General features: G+C 44.6%; 1 protein-coding gene across 1 annotated transcript; it reads right to left on the reverse strand.

Annotated features, from left to right (window-relative positions):
• Positions 1–24,206, reverse strand: LMAN2L (lectin, mannose binding 2 like). The gene is made up of 8 exons (XM_082852038.1): positions 24,002–24,206; positions 22,673–22,791; positions 19,549–19,666; positions 18,655–18,737; positions 5,365–5,526; positions 5,001–5,115; positions 1,715–1,834; positions 1–1,385 (listed from the first exon to the last, which is right to left on the reverse strand). Exons 1-8 carry the CDS (start codon positions 24,186–24,188, stop codon positions 1,243–1,245), a joined length of 1,047 nt encoding a protein of 348 aa, XP_082708164.1. The 5' UTR covers positions 24,189–24,206; the 3' UTR covers positions 1–1,242.
• Between the last annotated feature and the right edge of the window lie 490 nt (positions 24,207–24,696).

Raw genomic sequence — 24,696 nt, forward strand, 5'->3', positions numbered from 1 at the left:
CGGCCTGTTAGCAATGGAATCACAGGGCAGACAGGTGAGCAGCACGTGACCCCTCATCAGGTAAGGCAGTGGAATCAGGGCTGACCCACAGAGAACACTCAGGCTCGGCTGCTCAAATGACAATGAACTCTTCCAGGCACAGATGCCGGGGGTCTACTGCTTCCAGATTTACAACAACCATTCCTTATCCATTAAGAAAGAGAAGCCAGGTTTCCTCTTTGGGGAGTATCCAAGCTCAGGCTATAAGAACAAAGTTTCCTTACATTTTGAACACTCTAAGTAGGCTTCCAAAAATTATGATGAACACAAGACATGCAGCTAAGCAGGCTCCAGAGAGTCCAGAAACATCTCCACGTGGTCAGATCATGTGACAGGTGTTGCTTTCGGTGTCAAAAAATGGAGCAGTCAGTTTCACAGTTTGTCCCACTGCATCCGTGACGTCTCCCAAGCTTCTCTTGACCTGCACACCAGCTTTCAGCCAAACCTGGCTGAGGGCCTAAAGGGACCTAATTGGGAGGGTCATGACCACACCAACAGAACCAAGATCACCCGCAAGAACAAAGGCTAGAGCCGTGAGCCCCAGCAGAATGCCCCCTCCCTACGGCCACCTAATGAGGGTCAGTGAAACTCAAGTTTGTTGTGCAGCCCCAGGCCCCAAGAGAGAGGCAGCCAGATGTCTTTTCCAGCTCAGGTTGCATCTGCAGAGGACAATGAATGGAGGGGAGGAAGGCAAGGCAGGGAAGAAGTTTCCATCCAGATTTCCAAGGAAAGCTCTTCAGGTGGAGAGAGGCTTAGACAAAAAGCAAAAACCAGTGGACAGATGGCTGGAAGGTATGAGGAGTTATCAGTTTTCTAGTCTTTGCAGATTTAAGAATGAAGTACGAGGGTCCTCTGAGCCCAACAACAAGGCAGCCTGGGCTATGACACTCTTTCCGGTGGTTTTGGCATCATGACAGCCTATGTTCTCTCCGTCCCTCTTCGCTCCCAAGTGGCAGGACTGCGGGGAAAGGCACATCACAGCAGCATTGCCCAGGGGGGTGGGCTTCCTGATCCAGAGTTAGACGTCCTCATGGGTGACCATGGGAACGCAGCGTCCCTGCACTCAAAGCTCCAGTGACAGAACCGAGTCCTTGACCAGCTGCTGGAGACGAGAGAAGACCCGCCTGGCTATGTGCTCAGGCCAGTGCCTGCTCCTCCCATACTCCTGGGTGACAGTCACAGAGGTCGTGATCGCAGGAGGGCTCAGTAGAAGCGCTTTCGGCTCTGGTCCTGCCATTTGTTGTAGAGTATGAGCCCAATGACAATGGCAAATACGGAAAACACCAAAGAGAAAAAGACGATGAGAAAGAGGGCCAGGCCACTCAGGGGCGGCAGCGGGGCTGTCACTAAGAAAGCAAGAGAGAAGCAAGTCAGAATGAGGGAGCCCGCCCGGTGGGAAGGGCCAACCAACAAGCTATCGAGTCCCCATTTCTGGGAGCTAGAGCTCAGACTCTCCCTTTCCGGATGCCGCAATTTAAAACCTAACAGCCCACAGTCTGCTCATCTGTAACACAGAGACAAGCGAGAAAGCAGGGGCAAGTGCTCCAAGTGCTTCGGAGAAGAACCCCGAAAAGAGGCAGCCCCGCCCAGCTGTACTGCATGTCACCCCAGACCCCCACAGCCCTCAGCCTCCTCACTGGCCATGGGGCCTTTCCCCAGGATCCCCCGTGCTCACTCTCGGGCAGTTTCATGTTGTCCACCGAGGGCAGGAACACATCTCGATGCAGCTTCTCCTCTTCTGGGGTTCTCTCCACCGTCAGCTCAAACAACTTCAGGGAAATGACATCATGGTTGTCTAAAGAAAAAGAGAACAAGGATTACTCAAGCCACCCTGAACAGAATGTCTTGGTCCAAGCTTCTAATCCACAGCTAACAAAGTGACCTGAAAAAAAATAACTGAAACTTGTTTCTCATCTAAAAATAAGGACAAAGAACAGGGAATATTCTACATTATCCTGTATTTATAGTTTTTATCAACAAGCATGCATTACCTATATAATTTTAAAATTTAGAGAGGGACTTCCCTGGTGGTCCAGTGGTAAAGAATCCGCCTTCCAATGCAGGGGACGCGAGTTCGATCCCTGGTCGGGGAACTACAATCCCGCATGCCTCGGGGCAACTAAGCCCACGGCACCTCAAGTAGAGAGCCCGCGTGCTGTAAACTACAGAGCCCACGTGCTCTGGAGCTGCGGTGCCACAACTGCAGAGCTCACACGCCCTGGAGCCCGCGCACAACTAGAGAGAAAACCCGCACGCCACAACTAGAGAGAGAGAAGCCCGCGTGCCACAACGAAAGATCCTGCGTGCTGCAATGAAGATCCCGCGAGCCACAACTAAGACCCGACGCAGCCATAAATAAATAAATAAATAAATATATAAAAAAAGGAAAGTCAATGTTATAAAAATAAATAAATAAAAATAAAATAAAATTTAGAGACGATACAAGAACTAACCCCCAATCACACGTAAAACCTTCTAGTGAAAGGAGACACAGTAGCCCCACAGCTTCCCTTTAACATGGACAACACACACAAGCAAGACAGGAGAGGGCCTCACAGCAGCTGTTTAACGGGCCATGAGCAGGGCACAGCTATTGGCCTGGAACACACTTCCCTTCTGGACTGTGCCTAATTCTTTGCAGTAACTGTGACCCTGAATCTCACTATTAATTACCAGAGAAGGATGAAGAAGTTAGGGACTCAATTTTTTCTCTCCTTTTTTAAAGTAACATTATAAATTCAGACAGTCAAACATACTTGACGCGTCTCAATACACTGAAGTTGTATCTCTTACTGAAGCTCAACCCAACCCAAGTTTATCCAGTGGGAGCCTACTGAAGTTGGCTCCCAAGTCCTTTTACACGAACCCAGAAGTTTTTGGTATCTTCCTTGCTTTTCTAGGAAGTTTTCAGCCTGTATTTCCTACCTTAGACCCGGCATTAGCCATTTCCCCAAGAAGCTCCTGTTCCCGTTAGTATTGGTATTCGTATTAAGAGACCACAAATATGGGTGCTAGGGGTGCTCACTGCTACTAGGTTGGTTTTTGCAGACTGGATTTCTTGCCATCTCTATTATTCGGATGGCATTTATAGCTGCTTGGACTCTCAGAATCTTTAGCAGACCCCCAGGTAAAAAAACTGGATTTACCTTCAATTAGAAAAAATGTTTTCTCTGCCAAGACTGAGATTAAACCATGGGACAGGATAAAGAACCACAGTGATGCTCCTCACAATGTAGGGGCATCAAAGGCTGGGACAGCTGTGATGTGTCCTTTCTCAGCAGTTTCCAATAATCCACAGCAAAACAAGTTAAGATGTTAACAAGAAAGACCTTAATAGAAAGACGCAATTTGTATTTAGGGGTATCCTACAGGCGGAGAACATGGATGTACTAACCTAGGCATTATTGCCAAGAACTTAGAACAAAGGACTCCTTAGGATAAACAAAAAATTATTCTTTGGCCATTTCCAACAGTTGGGAACAACTTCCCACTGACAAGTACAACAGGAGGTTAACTGAGCAGGTCCCAGAAGCCTGCAAGCTCACAGGAAACTTGTGGACAGGGATACCTCTTTCAACTTGAGTCATATAACAAGATTCCATAGCAAAGATCTCCAGCCTGTGCCTCCCCTTACCTGTGCCAAGGTAAGATGTCCCACAGCTCTGGCCTACCTGCACAGTATTTAGAACTGGCTGCCAAAATTAATCTCTTATAAGTGACAGGAAGCAGATCAATGGTTGCCTGGAGGCAAGATAAGGGAGGAATGCTGCAAAGGGGCACAAGAGAACTTTTCCCTGATGGAAACATTCTGTATCTTGACTGGGATGGTGGTTATATATATGTAAATATTTGTCAAATCTCTTCACACTACATACTTCTGTTATATGGAAAGCATATCTCAATAAGGTTGATTTTTTTAAAAAAATTAGTTGCCAGGATTTACAAAATCAGATTTCATTAAAAAAATCCAGATTTCCAGCTTCTCTTGAAAAACTAGAAGACATGGCCTCATTGAGCCCACGTTTTCTATTGGCAACAATGGCTGAAACTGAGTGGATGCTGCCCATTTCAGATGGGTATTTGCCTTTCTTTCTTGCCAGAAGAAAGTTCTACTTCATCCTAGCTTCACTCATAATACATTATATCAAAAGAACCAAAAGTTTAATTCTTTACCTCTTCTGAAAAGACGTTATGATTGATGCTAAAGCCAAGGGAGAGAATAAGCACATAAAAGAAGCTTCTAATCGGAAACAAGTAGGAAGAAAATCCAGAGGAGAGAGAACAGTAGAAAAGCCCGGTACTGCTAACGCCACGTAAGTCAAGGAAGGCAGGGGTTTCAGAGCAATTGGTCAAACAAGCTGAAGAGAGGACCAACAGCAAGCACACAGAACAGCGAAGAAACAGAAGGAGCTTTTGCAAAAATACTTGTGCTAATAGCATGGCAGAGACACAGGCCTGAGTGCAGCATTTACCATGGGGGTAAATTTACAGAGGTGGATGTCTTAGAAACGCAAGCATCTGCACACACAACACATTCAAAAGTCTGAGCACAAAGGAGAGTCTGGGGGTCGGAAGAGGGAGGGCAGAGTCAAGGAAAAGCTTTGTTAAGAGAAAGGGAACTAAGCACATTAGGTGAAAGGACAGGAACCTGGCTATAAAAAGAGGCACAAGAAATAGGAAAGCACAGAACTCAAAACACAGGCTGGAAGAGCTGGCTTGATGTAGAGGCAAACACTGCTTTCCATTAGCACCAAACATCTCCCGAAGACAACTGTGCTAGATAACCGCCGGCCTGGGCTTTTAAGGGATCTCGACACGAGAATGCAGGAAGATAAGCGCTCACAGGGCACTTGTTTGCCAGAGTTCTGCCTGGCTGGCTCTCCCCTCTGAGAAGCCTCACCCAGGCTGCCTATCGAGATGTGACCTCAGTTAGGGCAAGTAAGGAACGCACATGGCAGTACCTGAGAGATCCCCAGTGATGGAGGAGGTGCCGAAGTAGTAGCCCCGGGGCAGACGGACACCGGGCACCTCTATGCAGTCCCTCCACTCATGCTTGCCATCGATGTCCATCATTATCTAGAATAAAAAGAAGAGATAGGGCTTCCCTGGTGGCGCAGTGGTTGAGAGTCCGCCTGCCGATGCAGAGGACACGGGTTCGTGCCCCGGTCCGGGAAGATCCCACATGCCACAGAGCGGCTAGGCCCGCAACAGTGAGAGGCCGACGTACCGCAAAAAAAAAAATAAAAAAGTGATAAATCAGGGCCAGGCCACGGAAGTGGGAGCGAGACAGCCCATATCGCCAACAGGTCCAGAACAGGGACTCACCGTCAAATGCCTCTTGACATAGCGAATCACAAGGAAGGTGTCATAATGGAGATTGCGGACAATGGCCGTACAGCCCCCCAGCTCTGTAGGCCGCCCGTCCCGCTCGTGATCATAGCTGAGGGAGCCATTGTTCACCATGGCTGAGATGTAGGGGAAAACCCGCTGGGAAAGCAGGGAAGGAAAAGCAGAGAACGGTGAGGAAGTACTCTTAGGAACACCTGTGCAAACAGCATCAGGAATTCTGCACATAAAGCTGAGGTCCTCACAGCAGACCAGACAACCACTCTGTCACATCACTACCAGCCCCCAAGAACCCACACTGAGATGGTCACTCGAGGGACATGGCCCAGAGGTGACTGACCTCTCTACCTGCCTTCAGGAATCCTCCTTGCACCCATTTGGGGTGGGTCTGGAATGGCCCCTCTGACGCTCTGGAGTCTGACTGGAATCCTCCCAAAGATCGCCATTTGGCACTTATAGTCTACACAAGACTGTTGTTTTTCTTCGTGTGTGTGTGTGTGTGTAATGGCCATGTAAACTTCTTGAAGAGAAAAATCATTTATTATGCCTCTCTGCATGTGTCCACCTTAGCTCCATCCCTTCCCCCCCAGGGCAAGTATTTTGCACACAGAGGTATTCTGAAAATATCTGTTCAATCAGGGAAATCTTTCCATTCAGGATAGCACCTTTCAAATTCTAAAATTCTATAAGCATATGATGTTAAATGGGTCAGGACTCAGAAAGGGCAGTGCCAGAACCAGGCTGCAAGGTGGTGTTCTCCGGCCACAGATGACTATTCTTAGTCAAAAGACCACCCAGCCCATTTAAGCTTCACCACACATAACTTCTCCCACTAATACTCAGGGCAAGGTTCTCCCACTGAAAGTTTCCTCATATGCCACCCATTTTCCCACCTACTTCAGAGGTCCTCTCTCTCCAATAGACTCGTGGAGCAAATTCTTCCCTAGAAATAATGAGCTAACCATTCCAGAACAAGCCCAGTGCTAAGGCAGTGCAGAGAGGCAGGGGGATGAAAGGACAGGAAACATGAGACATGCCACTTCTTTGGTGAGTCCCTCATTGTCCTAAACAATCAACATGCAAGGTAAAGATGCAGTCAAAATCGGAGACTGGTGACTCCTGAGACAATAGCCACACGGATTCTAAACAGTAGCAAATGTTGGATGGACACATAGGGAGTACGGGATGGCCATGGTGGGTCAAGAACTGAGTACCTGGACTCCGGGAGAATATCGTCTCTTCTGGGCCTGAGAGGGTCCAGCAGGTTATTATAAAAACAAGAGAGGGCACAGAAGACAGGAGACCAAGTCAGAAAGAAACAGCCATGGAAGAGCTATGACCCAGCTGTGGTGGATGAGCAAACCAATCTAAATCCCCAAACAGAATTTTAGGGTCCATGAAAGGCACTTCGCAAGTCTTCATACCCCTCAAAATTACAGGCAAAACTATATGCACAGGTGTTTGTACATTTTCTAAGGAGAGGGTCTGCTGCTATCATCAGATTCTCAAAGGGGTCCACTAGGAAGACCCCTCTAACCCACATGGGGTCCTGAAACTCTCCGAAACTTTATAAAACACACAGCATCACACTCTCCAAGCAGGCCTCACTTATGTCTCTGACAGTCCAAAAGTCAGGCCATGAGTTGGTCTGTACCCAGACTACAGTATTTCTTTAGCAAGGGGAGAGACAGGAGTGATAAATGGGGCTAAATTCTTCCAAATTCAAGATGTCCTTTACTGCCCAGGATCTGAGGATATAGCTCTTTCCCAGAAGACAAAAATCCCATCACTTGAGAGGCTATCAAATTAACTCTAATCCAAAGGGATCATTTACCCTGTAATTGAGCCTTATAGACATATATTTCCAAACAGTTATTCTAACCGACAACATGTGGGCAAGAAAAAGCTCTGTGGGAACGCTGCAGCAGGACAGACTTAGAAAAATCACAAGGTTCAAGCATGTTTAGCTTTGCTCCAGAAAACTGCTACAGTTCTAAGCTACTAGCAGTAACAGATACCTGTGCAAGCTCAGCTCGGCCCTGCCCTACAGGAAGTGTGGGCAAAGGTGTAGAACCCAAAGCGTTCCTGCCCTCTAATCCTTAGTGAGCACCTGTTACGAGCCAGGCACAGTCCCAGATGCTGGGCGCTCAATGGCAAACAAGATAGGCAGACATCTGCTCTCATGGAGCTGACATTAGAGTGGAGGGGACAAACAATAAGTAAGTAAATAAAATCACTTGAGACTGATAAATGCTATGATGAAAATAAAATAGGTAACACAATAGAGACTGATGAGGAAACATCTCTCTGAGGAGACATCTGAGCTGAGACCCAAGTAGTTAGAGAGAATCCACCAAAAAATCTGAGGGCACAGGAAGCATGAGGTTAGCATATTCAAGGACCAGAAGATGACAGGGGTGTCTTCAACCCAGCTAGTGAAGAAGGGGCTGGTGTGAGCTGGCTCCCTCCTCAGCTCACACCAGCCCCTTACAGGCCACAGCAAGGGTCTGGGGTGAGCCTCAGAGCAGCGGCTCTTCTCTTGTGCCACTGGTGGCATATGTATAGGATTACAGAAAGGTATGAAATGAATCAGTGGATGATTAAACTACTGGAAAACTACTCTTCTACAACTATCATTCAGGACAAGGGAATCATGAGTATGTTATCAGCAGTTTACAGAGATGGGCTTCTGACAAGAAAGCCCGTAACTTCAGTGAACAATTAGGGAAAGAAGGGATTGAAAATGCCCTCGTGAGCTCTGATGATCCCAAGGCTTGCTTCATTTATCAACCCCAGCACCTGTGATCAGAAGTTGACGTTGTAAAAAAAAAAAAAAAAGTTGAAGTTGTAACTTTCAAGGGCGTGCCTAGGACAGCGATCCTTAACCTAAGGGGGCCTTACCAAGGCTGGTGAAGCAGCCAATCAGCCAGTATCAGCCAGAGGCAAGCTGGGCCTCAGGATGACCTGGGGGAGCTTTTCAACTGCACATACACGTGGGTCCCGCAGTCAAAGAGCCTCACTCAGTAGGTCTAGAATGGGGCACGGGGCTATGTATTTTTGAAGAGGCACCACAGACGACTGGGATGTGCAGCCAAAGTTAAGAAATACTGCCCTACACAGAGTCCCACAGCTTTGGAGCTGGAATCTGTCTACTTCAGCAACTCCTGACTCGGCCTTCCACCTTCCACCTCACATTAACGATGTCTTTAAATGCCATCTTAACTTCTATGCCCAGTCAGGAGTTCTTGAAGGGTTCCTTGGGTACCCACTCATTTGACACAGCAGCTCATTTTCTTTCCTTGGAAAGCAGCCTATATATAGCCAGAACCAAAGGCAGAAGAATCACCCTGACTCCGGCAAAGGTGGTAGTTTCATTCCTAATTTAAGAGTCATCAAAAATTAGGAACTCCTACCTATTGTCCAAATGGTTGATGTTGGAAAGGTGGGGAGATGTCTTCAACTTTTTGTATTACAAGGTGCTCCACACAGTATTGCACCTTCAGCACAACTTGATTGAAAAGAGACTCATGAACTTGTGGTTGTATGGATCCTATGCTAAAATTCCACAGGTGCAAAGCACACAGGCTGCGAACCACTAGGTGTAAAAAAGAGCACACTCGGCCCTCTGTAATCAGGGAGACCTGGGTTCTAAATGCAGTTACACCACTCACACCTGTGTAATCTCTCTGAGATTCTATTTCCTCACTGTAAGCAGGGAGAATAATACACAGCTCACAGGGTTAATTACGAAGATGAAATATGTAAAGCATTTAGTACAGTGTCTGGTGTTCAGAAGGGAGTCAATAAATGTTCATTCAACCAATGACTCAATTAATGAATTTTTAGATATATTGTTCACAGGTGTTCATATATAAACACAAAGCCAAACATATGTCTTTTAGAGCAGTAATTCCCAGACCATTGGCTGCCATGGACCACTAAAATCTCTAAACATGTTTTTGGGATTGATAGGTTTGCCTTTTCTTGCTTTTTTTTTTTTTTTTTTGCCTACTAAATATATTAAAATATAATAATGAATGACAGGACAACCATCTGTAATAAACATCATTTTTAAAAAGAACATTCTAAACCAAAAAAGAAAGAACTATATAATTTTATAATAAATAATTAATAAAACATTTCACATTTATGAAAAGTCACTTCACTGTTCCTATTCTTAAACCAGTGAAACTCTGTAACCAACCAATACGAGTCTATGAACCAGCATCTAGGAGCCATTCTCTTAAAGCAGGTTTACCAACCTAAACCCTAGTGCAGTTGAGGAAGCTGGCCAAGTTTGCTCCCTGGAACCTAGATGTGAAAAAAAGGAGGGTGGGAGGGGAGAGGGAGAGCACAGAGCCACACCAGCTACTGCCAAGATGTCGGTAAAATGTCTCTGGGAATGTCACTTAGTGGTGTGAATACGAATGGCTAGCGTTTTTTGAGAGCTTACTCCGGGCCAGCCACTGTACTCAGTAATGTATACATATGCGTTCATTTAATTCTCACAACCCTAAGAGGTAGTACCGGTATCTGCATTTCACAGTTAAGAAAACTTGTTTAAGATAACGGAGGTATTAAGTAGTGAAACAAGCGTTTGAAACCAGGTAGTCTGGCCTCAGAGCCCTGGCTCAATCACTATGACACACTGCTCTCAAGATCAATCAGTATGGAACAATGGTTGGTATATACTTAGATACAACCAAAACCAGCAAACAAACAAACAAAAAACCTAGGTCTCTAATATACCCTGAAATACAAAGAAATACTGGAAAATGGCTCCAAATTAAAGGAAAGGAGAGATATGACAACTGAATGCAACACAGGATCTGGGGTTTTATTTTGCTATAAAAGACACAGTGGGGACAACTGGTGAAATCGAATAAGGTCAATAGATTAGATAATAATTCCTTACCAGTGTTAAGTTCCTGATTTTTATCACTGTGTTTAGGGAAGACAAGTGAAGAATTTAGGATTAAGTAAACATGATGAAGGCAATTTACTCTTAAGTAGTTCAGAAAAAATATACACATATGCATGAGGTCAGACACACACACACACACACACACACACACACATGAGCACAGACAAACATACACATATACACGTAAAAGAAAAGGACAAAGCCAATGTACTAAAACATTAACATTTTGGGAAATCTGGGTGAAGAGCATTCTGGAATTCTTTGTTGCATTACTGTAAGTTATCTGTAAGTCTGAAATTATATCAAAATTAAAAAATTTTAATGATTAATCTGAATCTAGTATTTACCACACTTTCAATTTTTCTTTGTCTAAAAAATTTCAAAATTAAAAAAAGGTTTAAAAAAACAGTATGTTAAATATGATGCAATGTTTTCATTTTTAGAAAGGTGTGTATAGTTCTGTTTTTTAGTCTTTTCTGATTTTTATGTAATGAGCTTTTACATAAAAATAAGAATTAACAAAACAAATGCCTCTTCTACAGCACCTCCATGTGACCGTCCCCTTGGCTCATCAAAAGAACACACTCACTGCCACTTCCCAGACAGATACTTTTCAGACTTTCAAAACTTTCTAAGTCGCTGGTCCTACAGTACTCTTCATCCAACTAACCCTCTGTGCAGGAACCTGGATAGAGGTGACTGGCTAACTGAGCAATACCCATCCTACTTAGAATGGGTAACATCAGTGAGATTAAGCAGCATGAGAAGGCCCCTGCTCCATAAGCCCCCAAACTCCTACTAAACTAGACTAGCTGTGACTCTGTCTCCAAGTCTCAAAGCTCCTCAACTGGAGGATACAGAATAGTGCAGCCTCCAGGCCAGCTGACTGCCTGGAAGAGCTTCACATACTTGAACATTAATCATCATGAACTCTTAAACTCACAGAACGATTTTAGTCCCATTTATCTTAGTTGTGATCCCCAACTAGAACAAACACAAACCAAGTAATGTGGGGACTTCAATAGAGTACTGTAAAATCAGGAACCCTTAAACTCCAGGTATGCCCCAAACACTGAAGTTCATAACCCACCTACTCAGATTACAAGGGCCAAGATGCAGAACACAGCCTAAGAGGCAACACCTTAATCTCACTGCTAACCACCATTATGGTAGTATGTGAATACTTCTTGTTAACTCTATGGAATAGGAGATCTTGTCTATAGTTCTACTGTGGGGAACCCATGAATCTCCTGACATTGTATATAAAATCCTATTGTATTCAAATCTACCAGAAAGCCGTACATTTCTACTTCCCCTGAAATCTAGTTCTCACCAATGAAGCTCAGCCTCACTGCCTAATCACATCTGAGAGCTTGCTGGACCTAGTTTCCAAAGGAGTGTCTCTTAGAAAACACTGCTTCACCAAGGACTGAGAAAAAAAAAACAACCCTAAGTCACATCCAAGTAGTATAACAAGAGAATTTAAGAAGTTATGGAGTTCCTTTAATACTGTAAAAATTCTGTCCACCAACAATAGAGACCAAAAGGGATTAGTGTCCTCATCAACATAAAGATTTGAGGGAATGTGCTTTTCAATTGGAACGGCGTATTACTGTTAATTTTCTTTCGGTTTCAAAAGAGGAAAAACAATCATCACATTAAAAAAATACGGGAAGCCCCTCAAACTAGACTTCCAAGCTGGCTGGATCCGAGAAGAGCAGTGAGCTGCTCGCACCACTTTCCAACCAGCTGTTTCTGCCTCCAGGGGTGAGGTCCGAAGGTCTCACTGGGATGAATGAGGGCCAAGGCTGCAAAGGGCTGCACTTCTGGGCTCTCATTCCAGGAAGGCCTCTTGCCACCATACTCTGATTTCAACTGAGAGAAGACATTCCTACTCCAAGACTGCTACTGAGTTCTCTGCAACTTTTCACCAACATCTGGGTTCTCCTGAGAAACGGATGACCATGAGCTGATGACTTCCTGGTGCCAAGAAAAGATGATCAGGTTGTGTTTTAATCAACACTGTAAAAAGTTAGCAATGCCAAGATGTAACTCACACACCACACAATTCACCTATTTAAAATCTATAATTCGGGGGCTTCCCTGGTGGTGCACTGGTTGACAGTCTGCCTGCCAATGCAAGGGACACGGGTTCGAGCCCTGGTCTGGGAGGATCCCACATGCTGCGGAGCAGCTGGGCCCGTGAGCCACAACTACTGAGCCTGCGCTCCGCAATGAGAGGTCGCGATAGTGAGAGGCCTGCGCACCGCGATGAAGAGTGGCCCCTGCTTGCTGCAACTAGAGAAAGCCCTTGCACAGAAACGAAGACCCAACACAGCCAAAAATAAATAAATAAATAGATTAATTAAAAGAAAAAATCTGTAATTCAATGGGTTTTAGTATGTTCACAGGTAAGATTATGATAACTGCAATGAACTGTAGAACACTTTCATCACCCCCAAAAGAAACCCTGTGCACTCTCCCCACCCCAGCCCCCAACCCTGGCAACCACTCATCTACTTTGGCACCTGGCAACCACTCATCTACTTTGTCTCTATAGATTTGCCTATTCTGAATGTTTTTTTATATATGGGATTATACAACATGTGGTCTTTTGTGACTTGCTTCTTTTGCTTAGCATCTTTCCAAAGGTCATCCACATTGAAGCGTGTATCAATGCTTCATTTCCTTTTAATGTTGAATGATATCCCATTGTATAGATATAGTTTGTTTATCCATTCATCAGCTGATGGACATTTGAGTTGGATCCATTTTTGGCTATTATGAATAATGCTGCTATGAACATTCATGTAACTTTTTGTGTAGACATGTTTTTATTTCTCTTGGGTGTATATACCTAGGAGTGGAACTGCTGGATCATATAAACTCTACATTTAACCATTTGAAGAACTATGGAATAGTTTTCCAAAACAACTGTACCATTTTCCATCCCCACCAGCAGTGTATGAAGGTTCCAATTACTCCACATTTTTACCAAACTTGTTATCATCTGTTTATTTTATTTTAGCCAGACAAATGGATATAAAGTTGGCATCTCATTGTGGTCTTTTTTTTCGCACTGTGGTTTTGATTTGTATGCCCCTAATAGCTAATGACGTTGAGCCTCTTTTCATGTGTTCATTGGCCATTTATATCTCTTCTTTGGGAAGTATCTATTCAGATCCTTTGGCCATTTTTCACTTGGGCCATTTTTTAAATTACTGAGTTGTACCTAGAATATATAAGGAACTGTTACAAGTCCCTTATCGGATATACAATTCACATTTATTTTCTCCTATTCCATGGGTTGTCTTTTCACTTTCTTGATAGTGTCCTTCAAAGTATAAAACTTTTTAATTTTGGTGATCCACGTTTAGTTTTTGATCCACTTTGGGTTAACATTTGTGTATGGTGTGAGGTAGGGAAACACTTCATTATGCTGCCTATGGATATCCAGTTTTCTCAGCACCATCTGGTGAAGAGATGATTCTTTCCTTATTGAATTGACTTGGCACCTTTATCAAAAATCACTTGTTCATAATTGTGAGGATTTATGTGTGGATTTTCAATTCTATTCCATTGATCTATATGTCTACCCTTATGCCAGTACCACACTGTCTTTATTACTGTAGCTTTATAGTAAGTTTTAATTACAGGAAGTGTGAGTCCTCGAACTTTGCTCCTCTTTAATCAAGAGGAGGCTATTCTGGTTCTATTGAATTTCAATACTGATTGTAGAATCAGCTTGTCAATTTCTGCAAAGAAGCCAGCTAGGCATTTGAAAGATAGGGGTTCCCTCAAATCTGTAGATCAATGTGGGGAGTGTATCACCATCTTAATGATACAAAATTTTCCAATCCATGACATGGGATGTCTTTCCATTGACTTAGCTCTTTTTCAGTTTCTTTCAACAATACTTTATAGTTTTCAGAGTATAAGTTTTTCGGTTAAATTTATTTCTAAGTACTTTATTTTTTTTGACGATAGTTAATGGAATTGTTTTCTTACTTTCATTTTCTGATTGTTCAATGCAAGAATATAACACACAATAGATTTTCGTATGTTGATCTTATATCCCGTAACCTTGCTGAATTCATTAGTTCTAATAGCTTTTTGTGAATTCATTAGGATTTTCTATAGATAAGATCACATCATCTACAAAGAGAAATCGTTACTTCTTCCTTCACAATCTGGACTAGCTGCCCTGACTAGAACCTCCAGTACAATGTTGAATAGAAGAGGCAAGAGCAGACAGTCTTGCCTTATTCCTGATCTTAGGGGGAAAGGATTCAGTCTTTCACAATTAAGTATGATGTCAGCCGTAGGGTTTTCATAAATGCCCTTTATCAGGTTAAGCTCCCTTCTATTACTAATTTGTTGAGTATTTTTATTATCATAAAAAGGTATTTAATTTTGTCAAATACTTTTTTCTACATCTATATGATTATATGGTTTCTGTCCTTTATTCTATTAATATGGTCTATCATATTAATGCTCAGATATTAAACCAATTGTGAATTCCTAGAATATAGTGTATTTATACATGGTGTATACCCCTTTTTATATGTTGCTAGATTTGGTTTACTAGTATTTTGTTGATGACTTTTACATCTATACTCACAAGAGATATTGGTCTGTACTTTCCATTTCTTGTGATGTCTTTATCCGGCTTTGGTATCAGGATAATACTGGCCTCAAAGAATGAATTGGTTAGCATCCGCTCCTTTGACTTTTCATATGGGTTTGAGAATTGGTATTAATTCTACCTTATGTTTGGTAGAATTTACCAGTTAGGCCATCTGGGCCTGAGCTTTTCGTTGTGAGTCACTTTTTAATTACCAATTCAATCTATCCAAATTTTCTATTTCTTCAACTATCATTTTAACAGCCATTTATGGTCTGACAATCTCACTGTGGCACAGGTGGTACCCTGTTCTTCAAATACTAAAGCTCTTGACTTACCTAAACAACAATTCTTATATTGCTCATGGGGGAACTGAGGTTATGTGATTTTGAACAACGTGTCCAGATTTCAGGGAGCCAAGGCTAAACACAACTTAAATCCTAAACTCCCTCACCCCCTTCTCAGATGCATTAATGTTGCCAGTATTTTCCCAATATTTCCTCATAAACAAATGTGGTAGACAGTGAACTGAGAAACGATGTCAAGGGCACTCTGGTGACAAGGAAACAAGAAACCAGAGAGACAATTTTGCCACTGCCTTGAGTGACCTGCTGAATTGTCCCACAGCCCCTCCTGCCTGCTCCTTGTCCTCCTCGTCCAGCATATCTTCAACACACGACGTTTCCAGATTTTCAAAAGGTACTATATTTGTCACCCTCTCCTTATGAGCTCAAAATAATAGAGCAAAATAAAGAGATTGCAGTCTCTGGAGTCAAACCCACTACCTGGGTGTCACTGACGAGTTTTTTTTAACCTTTCTGTACTTCAGCTTCTTACCCATAATGTAGGGATAATAATAATATCTACCCCAAGGGGTTGTTAGGATAAATAGGTAAGACATGTAAAAGCACTCAAAACGATGCCTGGCGCCTTCAAGTATGATGTCAAAGAAAACCATGCCGCTAACAAAACACATCTGACTTCACCCTCTAAGACAGTACCAGGTCATTGGGATGTAGAGAGGAGTACACTTTCTCCACTCTCTGCACTGAGCATAAGCTCTGAGAACTGAAACTGCAGAGGAGCTCACTCTGAGAATGAATATGTCCGTTCTCAAGGAAATCATCCTGGCACAAGGAAAAAACGGATGGGAGGTGGCAGAGCACCATAATTACAAGTGCAGCCTGTGGAATCAGGTGGACCAGTGTTCAAAATCTGGCTCCACCTTATATTGGCTGTCACCTTAGACAAGACACTTCTCCAGTCTTCTGTTTATGCATTGGTAAAATGGGAAAAATAATATTGACTATAAGGAGATTTGATGAGAATCAAAATAATAACTGCAAAGTACCTGGCACATAACAGCCACTGAAAAACAGAAACTGCTTTTATTCGTTTTTTTTAATTTAGTTTTAATAAATTTGTTTAATAAATAATAAGGAAACAATGACCTGACATTGATCCAGGGGTTCTTCAACCTGGTTATGTATGGGACTCTCACCTGGAGATCTTTGAAAAAGTAAGGTTGCCCGGATTGCACCTAAGACAAACAGCATCAGGCTCTCTGACCTCGGGGCCTGGATATCAATAGTTTTAAATGCTCTCCAGGTAATTCCAAGTGCAGCTGGGAGTAAGGCAGAAAAGAAGTCCTGATTTTTACCATCTGAAACTAATTTTTTTTGATTAACATCTACTCTCCTTACAAAATAAGGCCCATCAGATCTGCCCTCTCAACCAGAATTACTTCTATCTGATGGAGAAATGGAAGCTAAAAGAGTTTGAACGATTTATTTCTGGGAGAAACAGGGAGCCACGTTTAAAACTCTAGTCAAGGGCTTCCCTGGTGGCGCAGTGGTTGGGAGTCCGCCTGCCGATGCAGGGGACGCGGGTTCGTGCCCCGGTCCGGGAGGATCCCACGTGCCACGGAGCGGCTGGGCCCGTGAGCCATGGCTGCTGAGCCTGCACGTCCGGAACCTGTGCTCCACAATGGGAGAGGCCACAGCAGTGAGAGGCCCACGTACCGCAAAAAAAACCAAAAAAACAAAAAAACTCTAGTCAAGCCCTGAAGCCCACACCTCTTATTCAGATGTATTTCTAACTACCACCACTATTTCTTCAGCGGGACTACAAACCTTCTCATGACATTCCCCTCATTAAAATCCTTTAATGCACTTACCCCCTTAAATACTTAGAAACCCAGACTCCCCAACAGACACACCACCCTTCAGAACCTGCCCCACAATGTGCATGGTGAGGACGAGTCACCTACATTCAGGTTGCTCTGCTGCAGGTCTAAACAGCCAAGTCACCAACTCCCCAAGGAGACGCTGCTCAATCTCACGGGCCAGTTAACTTGCTCAAGAGGGAAGAGTGTTAGCAGCAAAGAATGCAATGTGAATGGCGGCCCTGGAACATGGCGAGACAGAGGGCCCTGTTCTTCTTTCTACCCTCATCTCTCCCTGACCCCCCTTTTCCCCCTCACATCCACTTTCCCTTCTCTAACTTTATCACCTTAACACATGGCTTTTCCCTCTGCACTGGTTCCTAAGTCTACAGATTTCAACGTCAATGTCACTTCCTGGAAGAAGTCTTTCCCAACCACTGTCCCCACCACCACCGTCCCACCCCAGGTTAGATGCTCGTGCTGGGTCTTCCTATAGCCCCCCCTTGGAGCACCCCCACTACTACATCAGCACCCCTGCTACTAAGTGCAAGGACTGTGCTGGTCTCGCTAATTCCCAGGGCCTGGCACCTTAAAAGTGCTTGAGGTCTGATGGACGGAAGAAGAGCCCAGAAGCACCGTGGAGAAGCAAGTCTATAACTGACCCACAACAAAGGTTCCTCTCCTAACTCAGGTCTCACTTTCCACTTCCTCTAAGCAGAACTCTGTGGGGAATGTGAAAAACTGTTGAATCTGGGTGTTGTATACACAATGATCTGTTCATCCAATTTTTTTATAAGTTTGAAATTTTTCATAAGGAACTTTTGGGGAAAAAAGTACAGTAAGTTCTGCCTCCATTCCTAATCCTGCCCTCCTTGCTAAATATTATTTAGCAACAGGATACCCAGCAACAACGTGTCCTAATCATCTTCCCACCATCTGCTCTTGGAGCCGTTAGGCAGAGAGCGAGCGCAGACCTGTTGCTAGTGTAAGACAGTACTTAAGAACACTCAGGGTCAGCTAACAACAAGAAGTTTCTGCCAACAGCCAGATACTGGATTTCAACAAAATGCTGAGATTTCACCAATTTCTTTCTATAGCCTTTCCTAGAGGAGAGGAGACTTGCTGTGCAGTCCTCTGAGAAGAGGAAGAAGAAGAGGATGCTGGCAAGGGGGAGCAGCTGCAGAAGAGAGCTCAGCAGTGGTACAGTGCGTCAGGGAAGTGGGGGTACATAAATTCAGCTTGCTCTGTGCTGGCCTAGGCGCACCAACCAGCCACGCATGCTCAAGCCTAGGGGCTCCCAACGTGCACAAGAGAGCACACTGTTAACACTAAAGAAAAAGCCCCATTCGCGAGAGCCATTCCCAAGACTGTGCACCATAAACAGCTCTATCTAGAAAACACCCTGACAGAGACATTAACTCTTGAAGTTCAGCAGGTGAAGAAAATAGAACCGAACCCCTCACTTTCTTTCCCCTCTGTTTCCTCTTGAACAACATTCCTAAGGCAAAGGGCTGTGACGTCAGGGCAGCTGACCTAAGCTCTGACACTTGCCATTACCTCTTGCTGCTTCTCCTCATTGGGATACGTGTCTACAAATACTCCCAGCCCCACAAATTTGTCCATGTTTCCAAACACAGGCCCTAGAGAGAGAGAACAGATGATGAACAGTGAAATACAGCCAAGAGTTGATAAAGGAATAATACATCACTATGATAGAGGAAAAAATGAAATTCAAAAGACTCCCCAGCCTCTCCTTAAGATGAGGAAACAGCTGTCAAAGCACCCAGTGAAGGGCGCGGCCTGTAACAAGCACCCAGTAAGCACCTGCAGTTGTTTGTCATTAAAGGCGGGGAAAGAGAGAAGGCCAGCACCACCCTGTTTAGCACCCCAGTTGCTCCCTGATCCAAACTGCTTGCTAAGGCGCCCCTAAAGAATTCTGCTTCACAAACACTTGGTGACGACTACACCCCTGAGAGAACTGAATTCCCAAGTTTCCACTTCTTGTTGCAGAAGAGATCAGGTCACATCAGGCTGAGTTTTGCCACAACTTGGAGCAATGGCTCCCACACAACAAGGAAAAATAGATAACTCTTCTCCTTTCTCCTGACTCAGGAGTTCTGAGATCGGTCACTACGCATGCCCAGAAGAAACCAGCATGCCCAACGTCAGTGTTCGGGACAGGCAGTGCTTTCCTCCGGCCAACGGGCCGGGAGGTTTCAAAGGGAAAGTAGAAGTTACCAATTAGCAAGAAATCACCCGGGATGAGTCAAGTTCAGCTGCTTTTAGGACTCAGACCCCATTCTAGAGACTAGACAGGCCAGTCTTTATCTACAGACATCAAGGGAGAGGGAAAACCGCTGGCACTGTGGAGACGCACCCTTCTCAAAAAGAGGGCACACAAAAAAGCAGGCCTGTCACACACCCCACAAGAGCAACCCAGGGTCCCAGTACCTGGCTGCATCCGATCCTTCGTGTACCAGATCGCCAAGCCGTCCCCGTGCAGGTTCTTCTTCCCTTGTCCGTGGATTTTGAAGTGCACCTGCAACTCCCAGTCTCTCAGGAAACATGGCTAAAGTGAAAAAGACCCTAGAATCAGTGAGGAACATGAAACACGAAGCCCTTAGGCCCTCATCCACAGTCTACAGACTCGGAAAACACAAACGCAGGTGACATGAGGCTAAGGGGTAAAACCGCGATCCAAGACTTGCTAAGTGTTCGTGTGGTAAAATTAAACAGATTGAGCCATTCAACTGTATATATTTAATATGAAAAGTGAATAAACCTCCCCATTATCTTCACCATCTCCCAACAGAAACAGGATAGCACTCCACAGTTGGAAAAGACAAGAGAACTTTGTGTTAGAGCACTGTGATCCTACATCCACCCAGCAAAGGATCTCAGCCTACAGAGCAGAGGTGGCTGATTAACTAACATTCATCTGCAACTTAAGATCACCCCTCTGACAGAAAGACTCTAAAACGCTTGGATTTCAAGAAGGGTAAAGCCCCATTCATTACAAAAGAAAAAGATAAGCTAAGTCATTCTGCAAAGGTCTCCAGGAATAATTAGCAGATGCTATAAACAACTCTAATTGGCTAGACTTGGCCCTATGCCAAGCTGAGGGGCACCCCAGAGTTCCCTTGAGAAGGGGTAAGCTATGCCCCCACCAACCTCAGGCCCACGGCCAAGGAACACAGATGCACCAAAGGAGAACACCACCATCCCCAGCACAGGGACAGCCTCTGGTGGAAAAACATTTAAGGAGGTGGTTACCAAACAGACTCTTGTTTTTCTTCTTTTGAATTGTGTATCAAAACCTTGGAAAAATGGAGAAGGAGGTAAGTGGATGGTTAAGTGTTCTAAATAGCTGAACACTTTCAACCACTTTCAACCAACTTTCAAACCAGAGTGGGCATTTGATTTACAGAGGCTCCTGGTTAAAGTTCACCGTGAAGAAAGAAGGGAAGGAAGAGCGATAGACCAGTGGGGTTCAGCCAAAGGCCCTCCAAACAGATTGTTCTGGGGAATTCCCTGGCGGTCCCGTGGTTAGGACTCTGCACTTTTGCCGCCGAGGGCCCGGGTTCAATCCCTGGTCAGGGAACTAAGATCCCACAAGCCTCGTGGCCAAAAAAAAAAAAAAAAAAAAAAAGATTGTTCTGGCTCTTGAACAACATATTGCTAGATTATTTTCAGTTTTCATTTTTAATTTCTGGGAAATCTTCCAAAAGTGTTAGCATTAGGAGCACATAGTCAAAAATAAAAGGGGTATGGATACTCCTGAGTTCACCAAACAACCCTGAAATCTCCAATAGCTTTCCCTCCTCTGATGAGCCCAATCCCTGTGTTGTCATTCGGGGTTCTCATCTTTCTGCTTTTTCATTTAGATTTCATAGCAAGAGTGAAATTCAGTGGCAGGAAGCTGCCCCATAGCCAGTGGGTAGGTATGATGCCCCTGGGAAGAGGGCAGGGCCAGAGAAGTTCACACTGAGCCCAGAGGTGTCTGCCATTCATCCTTGGCCTTGTGTAGCGCAATGCTATGCAGTTTTGCTCAGGGCTATGTCTAACAGTGGGTCTCAAACTTTGCTGCATATTAGACTCACCTAGGGAGCTTTTAAAAATCCCAGTGTCTAAGCTGCACCCCATTCCAATTATTTCAGAATCTCTGGGGATGGGACCCAGCCACCAACTCCAATGGACAGCCAAATTTGAGAACTGCTCAAACAAATCCATCCTATTCAAATAACTCAGAAACAATGCCAAAGCTCATTCTGAGAGTCAAATAACAAAAAATACAGGTATCAGAGAATCTGAAGAAGAGCAAGATAACTAGATCCTACACTAGAATCACTGCTACATAAAAGGGTTACGTAGAGACAGCTAGCAAGACAGCAGCAAAGTCTTGGACACGATCATTTATAATCCATAGACCTGTATCAGTGAACCTTGTAACAGAGGTGTAACAAACAACAGCACATTTCTATAACCATTTTAACTTTCCAAAGCTTTTTCATGTCTATTGCCTTACTTTATTCTCACAATAATCCTGGTGGGCAAGTAGAACAGATATTATGAAGCTCATTTAACAGTTGGAGAAACTGCAAACTGAGAGAGGATAAATACTGGCCAGGGCTCACAGTGGGTCTGTGATACAGCTAGATTGAGAACCCAAGTCTTTCAACTGCCAGCCCTTCACCTCTTCTACCAGAACACACTGCCCTGCATTCTGTCCAAGACTGAGTTCAGCACTGCAATCTGGGATAAGGGGCCAGCTTGTGCAAACTTCTCATCCCACTGCTCCTTTAGAATTCTCTGCCACACAAAATGAACAGGGGAAATAAATCATTTCCTTTTCTGAGATTCACTTGTCTACAGCTAACGATAAAAACCATGTACAAGTAAGTTCTTAGCTTCTACGAACCCACGAGAAAGTGTTAAAGGATGCCAAGGTCATTCCTAAAAGTGGTCATAAAAGATTGAGAAAGAGCCCTGGAAACCGAAAAGAAAGCATCATCTTACACTTGTACAAAATCACAGTGCAGCCACACCAGGAATACTGCATTCACTTCTCGCCGCCATACCTCAAGGAAGACAATGTAGCTAGAAAAGGCCCAGAGAAGAAGGACAAATACAATGACCAAGGGCTCAAAGTGGCTTTTACACGAAAATAAAATTTAAAATTCGACTCAAAGGGAAATAACAAGGCGGGGGGGGGGGGTGTTACTGGGATGAAGCTTGAGATAAATTTAAAGAGCAGTCTTCTATTTCATAAAGCAAAGTAATTAAACATGAGTTAACTTGCAAAATAACACTCAGGTCAATCAGGAATTAAAGACTGCTATTATTCTGTTTTCAGAAAATAGAATCAAAATTGATTATCTGCTATACTTAGGGCAACAGAGCATCTCCCTAAATATCTGATTTCATTATGAAGGTCATGATAATCTCTGAAATGAAAATCCTTGATATCCACAGAAGACAGAATACTGGGATAGACAGTGAAATTAAGTCAGTATGCCACTGGTGAACTTTTTAGTACTTTCTGGGTCAGCCACACAGGAGGGAGAAAGATTCTTACCACCCGGTTCCACAGGGCACCCTGTTTACTTTGCATATCTGGGGTAAGGCGGATATACTGGGTCATCACCATGGCATTGCCCATCAGATTCCACAGGGAGGAACTGCTTGTGCCTACACCTACGGAGAGGAAGTAGATCAGTTCATTCTCTTCAACACCAACCCATTCGGAAAGCCACCATGGACCCTCCAAAAGCTGGAGTCATAACCGTTTTTTCCTTTCATGTCACTCGATCTCCCACCTTCTGTCACTCATAACATTTCAACTCTTTACCATCTTTACAGTTTCCTTTCACAAAGACTTTCTCAGGTGAAGACCCCAGAGCACATCAGAGCTGTCACTTTATCCATGCCACAGTAGCCACAGCTCAGATCCATTCTTCCCCATTTTGTATGTGAGTAAATTTTAGCACCATGAAATAAAAAGTTTCCCCAGTTATACCAAAAGAGCTTGACCCTTTGGGGCTCTGGGGCTTAATCACATTCTTTCTTTGAACAACCCAAGAGTGAAGCTACTTTTCTCCCTACTTCAGACTATCAGCCCCTTGAGAGTGAGAACTTTGTGTCTGTATAACCCACAGTATTAGCAACGAGAAGGCACTGGATGCATCTGCTAAGTAAATAATCACCCTTAGCAGCAGTGTATACACTCTTGCACTTTGTGTTTTTGTTTGTTTGCTGTCCCCATATCTTCCAGTGGGGAACAGACTTGTGTTGATTAAGCCATCTACACTGATTTGGTCTTCTTTGTAGCTAACCGTGTAAATTTTCTGGTTGATAAGCTGTGCCTAGCGGCCTACGAACACTAAACAGAGCAAAGCTAACCAGCCTCTTTCATCAATAGGGCTCCTGGACTGGAGAAGAACACGTGTCTTAACTGACAACAGAATTTTATCTTCTCAGTCCGGCCAAGTTCTACCCTACCTCTGCCGCCTGCTTTATTTCTAGCACATCCACAGCTCCATCCGGAGCCCGGCTCATTGCTAGTGGCCCTCAATCACTCCCATCGGTCGCAGTGCTCTCCCCTTCCCACATTCCTCCTGTTCAACTCTAAGCTCCCCTTCCTCCAGACCCGGCGCTAGCGGCATCCGAGAGTGCGGCTTCGACCTGCTGGAAACTCCCAGGGCTAACTCCGGGGTCGGGGTGAGGGTAAACGGGCCCCTGCCCTTCTTACCCGTGGCTCCCAAACACAACGAGAGCCCCCGGTGCCCCCACCCACAGCCGGCAGCATCGTCGGGGCCATGAAGCCTTTCACTGCCCCCGCCTCTACGGACAAGCTCAGGTCCGGAAGCTCTCCCCAAGCACGACCACCTCGCCCCCGGCGCCTCACCCTGGTAGGGCTTCGACAGCGAGTGCTCCCGTTTCAAGTACTCGAACGTTTGACCCGCCCTGACTTGCCGTGGCCCCTGCCCAGACCCCAACAAAAGAAGAAGGAGCAACATCCTGGACCCATCCCGAGCCGACAAACGCCGCCGCCACAGCTGCCACCACCCAGAGGGTTCCAGGGCCGCCGCCATCTTTCCCACTGCCTTCCCTTCATCGAAAGCCCGCCCCGTCGTCCAAGCCATTGGCCCATGGTACCACCTTCTTCACGTCCTATTGGCTCTCATCGAGTCCCCGCCCCCACAGGTGAGCGTTTCTCCGATTGGCTGGCTTGAGTACCAGTTTGCCTTGCCAACTCAGGAAAGGGGCGTGGCCGAATGCCTGGATTCCCTTATTTGCATTTGTCCTGAGTGCCACTAGGCCTGCTGGGATACGTAGTGATTTCCATTTCGTCTATACATTCTAGAGTAAATTTAAAGAGATAAAATGTTTCTTCCAGTTCCACGCAAACGTTCTAGCCTCTCTGCCATAGTACCCTCCTGACCGTGCGGATCTATCAACTGATCTATAGAACTGAAGGGAGAAATAGACAACTTCACAACTCCAGCAGTTGGAAAATTATCAGGAAAATTTATAAAAGACTTGAAGAGCACGATCAAACAACTTGACCTGATGACATCTATAGAAATTCCAGCCAACAAC

Source organism: Leucopleurus acutus (assembly GCF_964270905.1).
Source record: "Leucopleurus acutus genome assembly, chromosome: 12".
Lineage (NCBI taxonomy): Eukaryota > Metazoa > Chordata > Mammalia > Artiodactyla > Delphinidae > Leucopleurus > Leucopleurus acutus.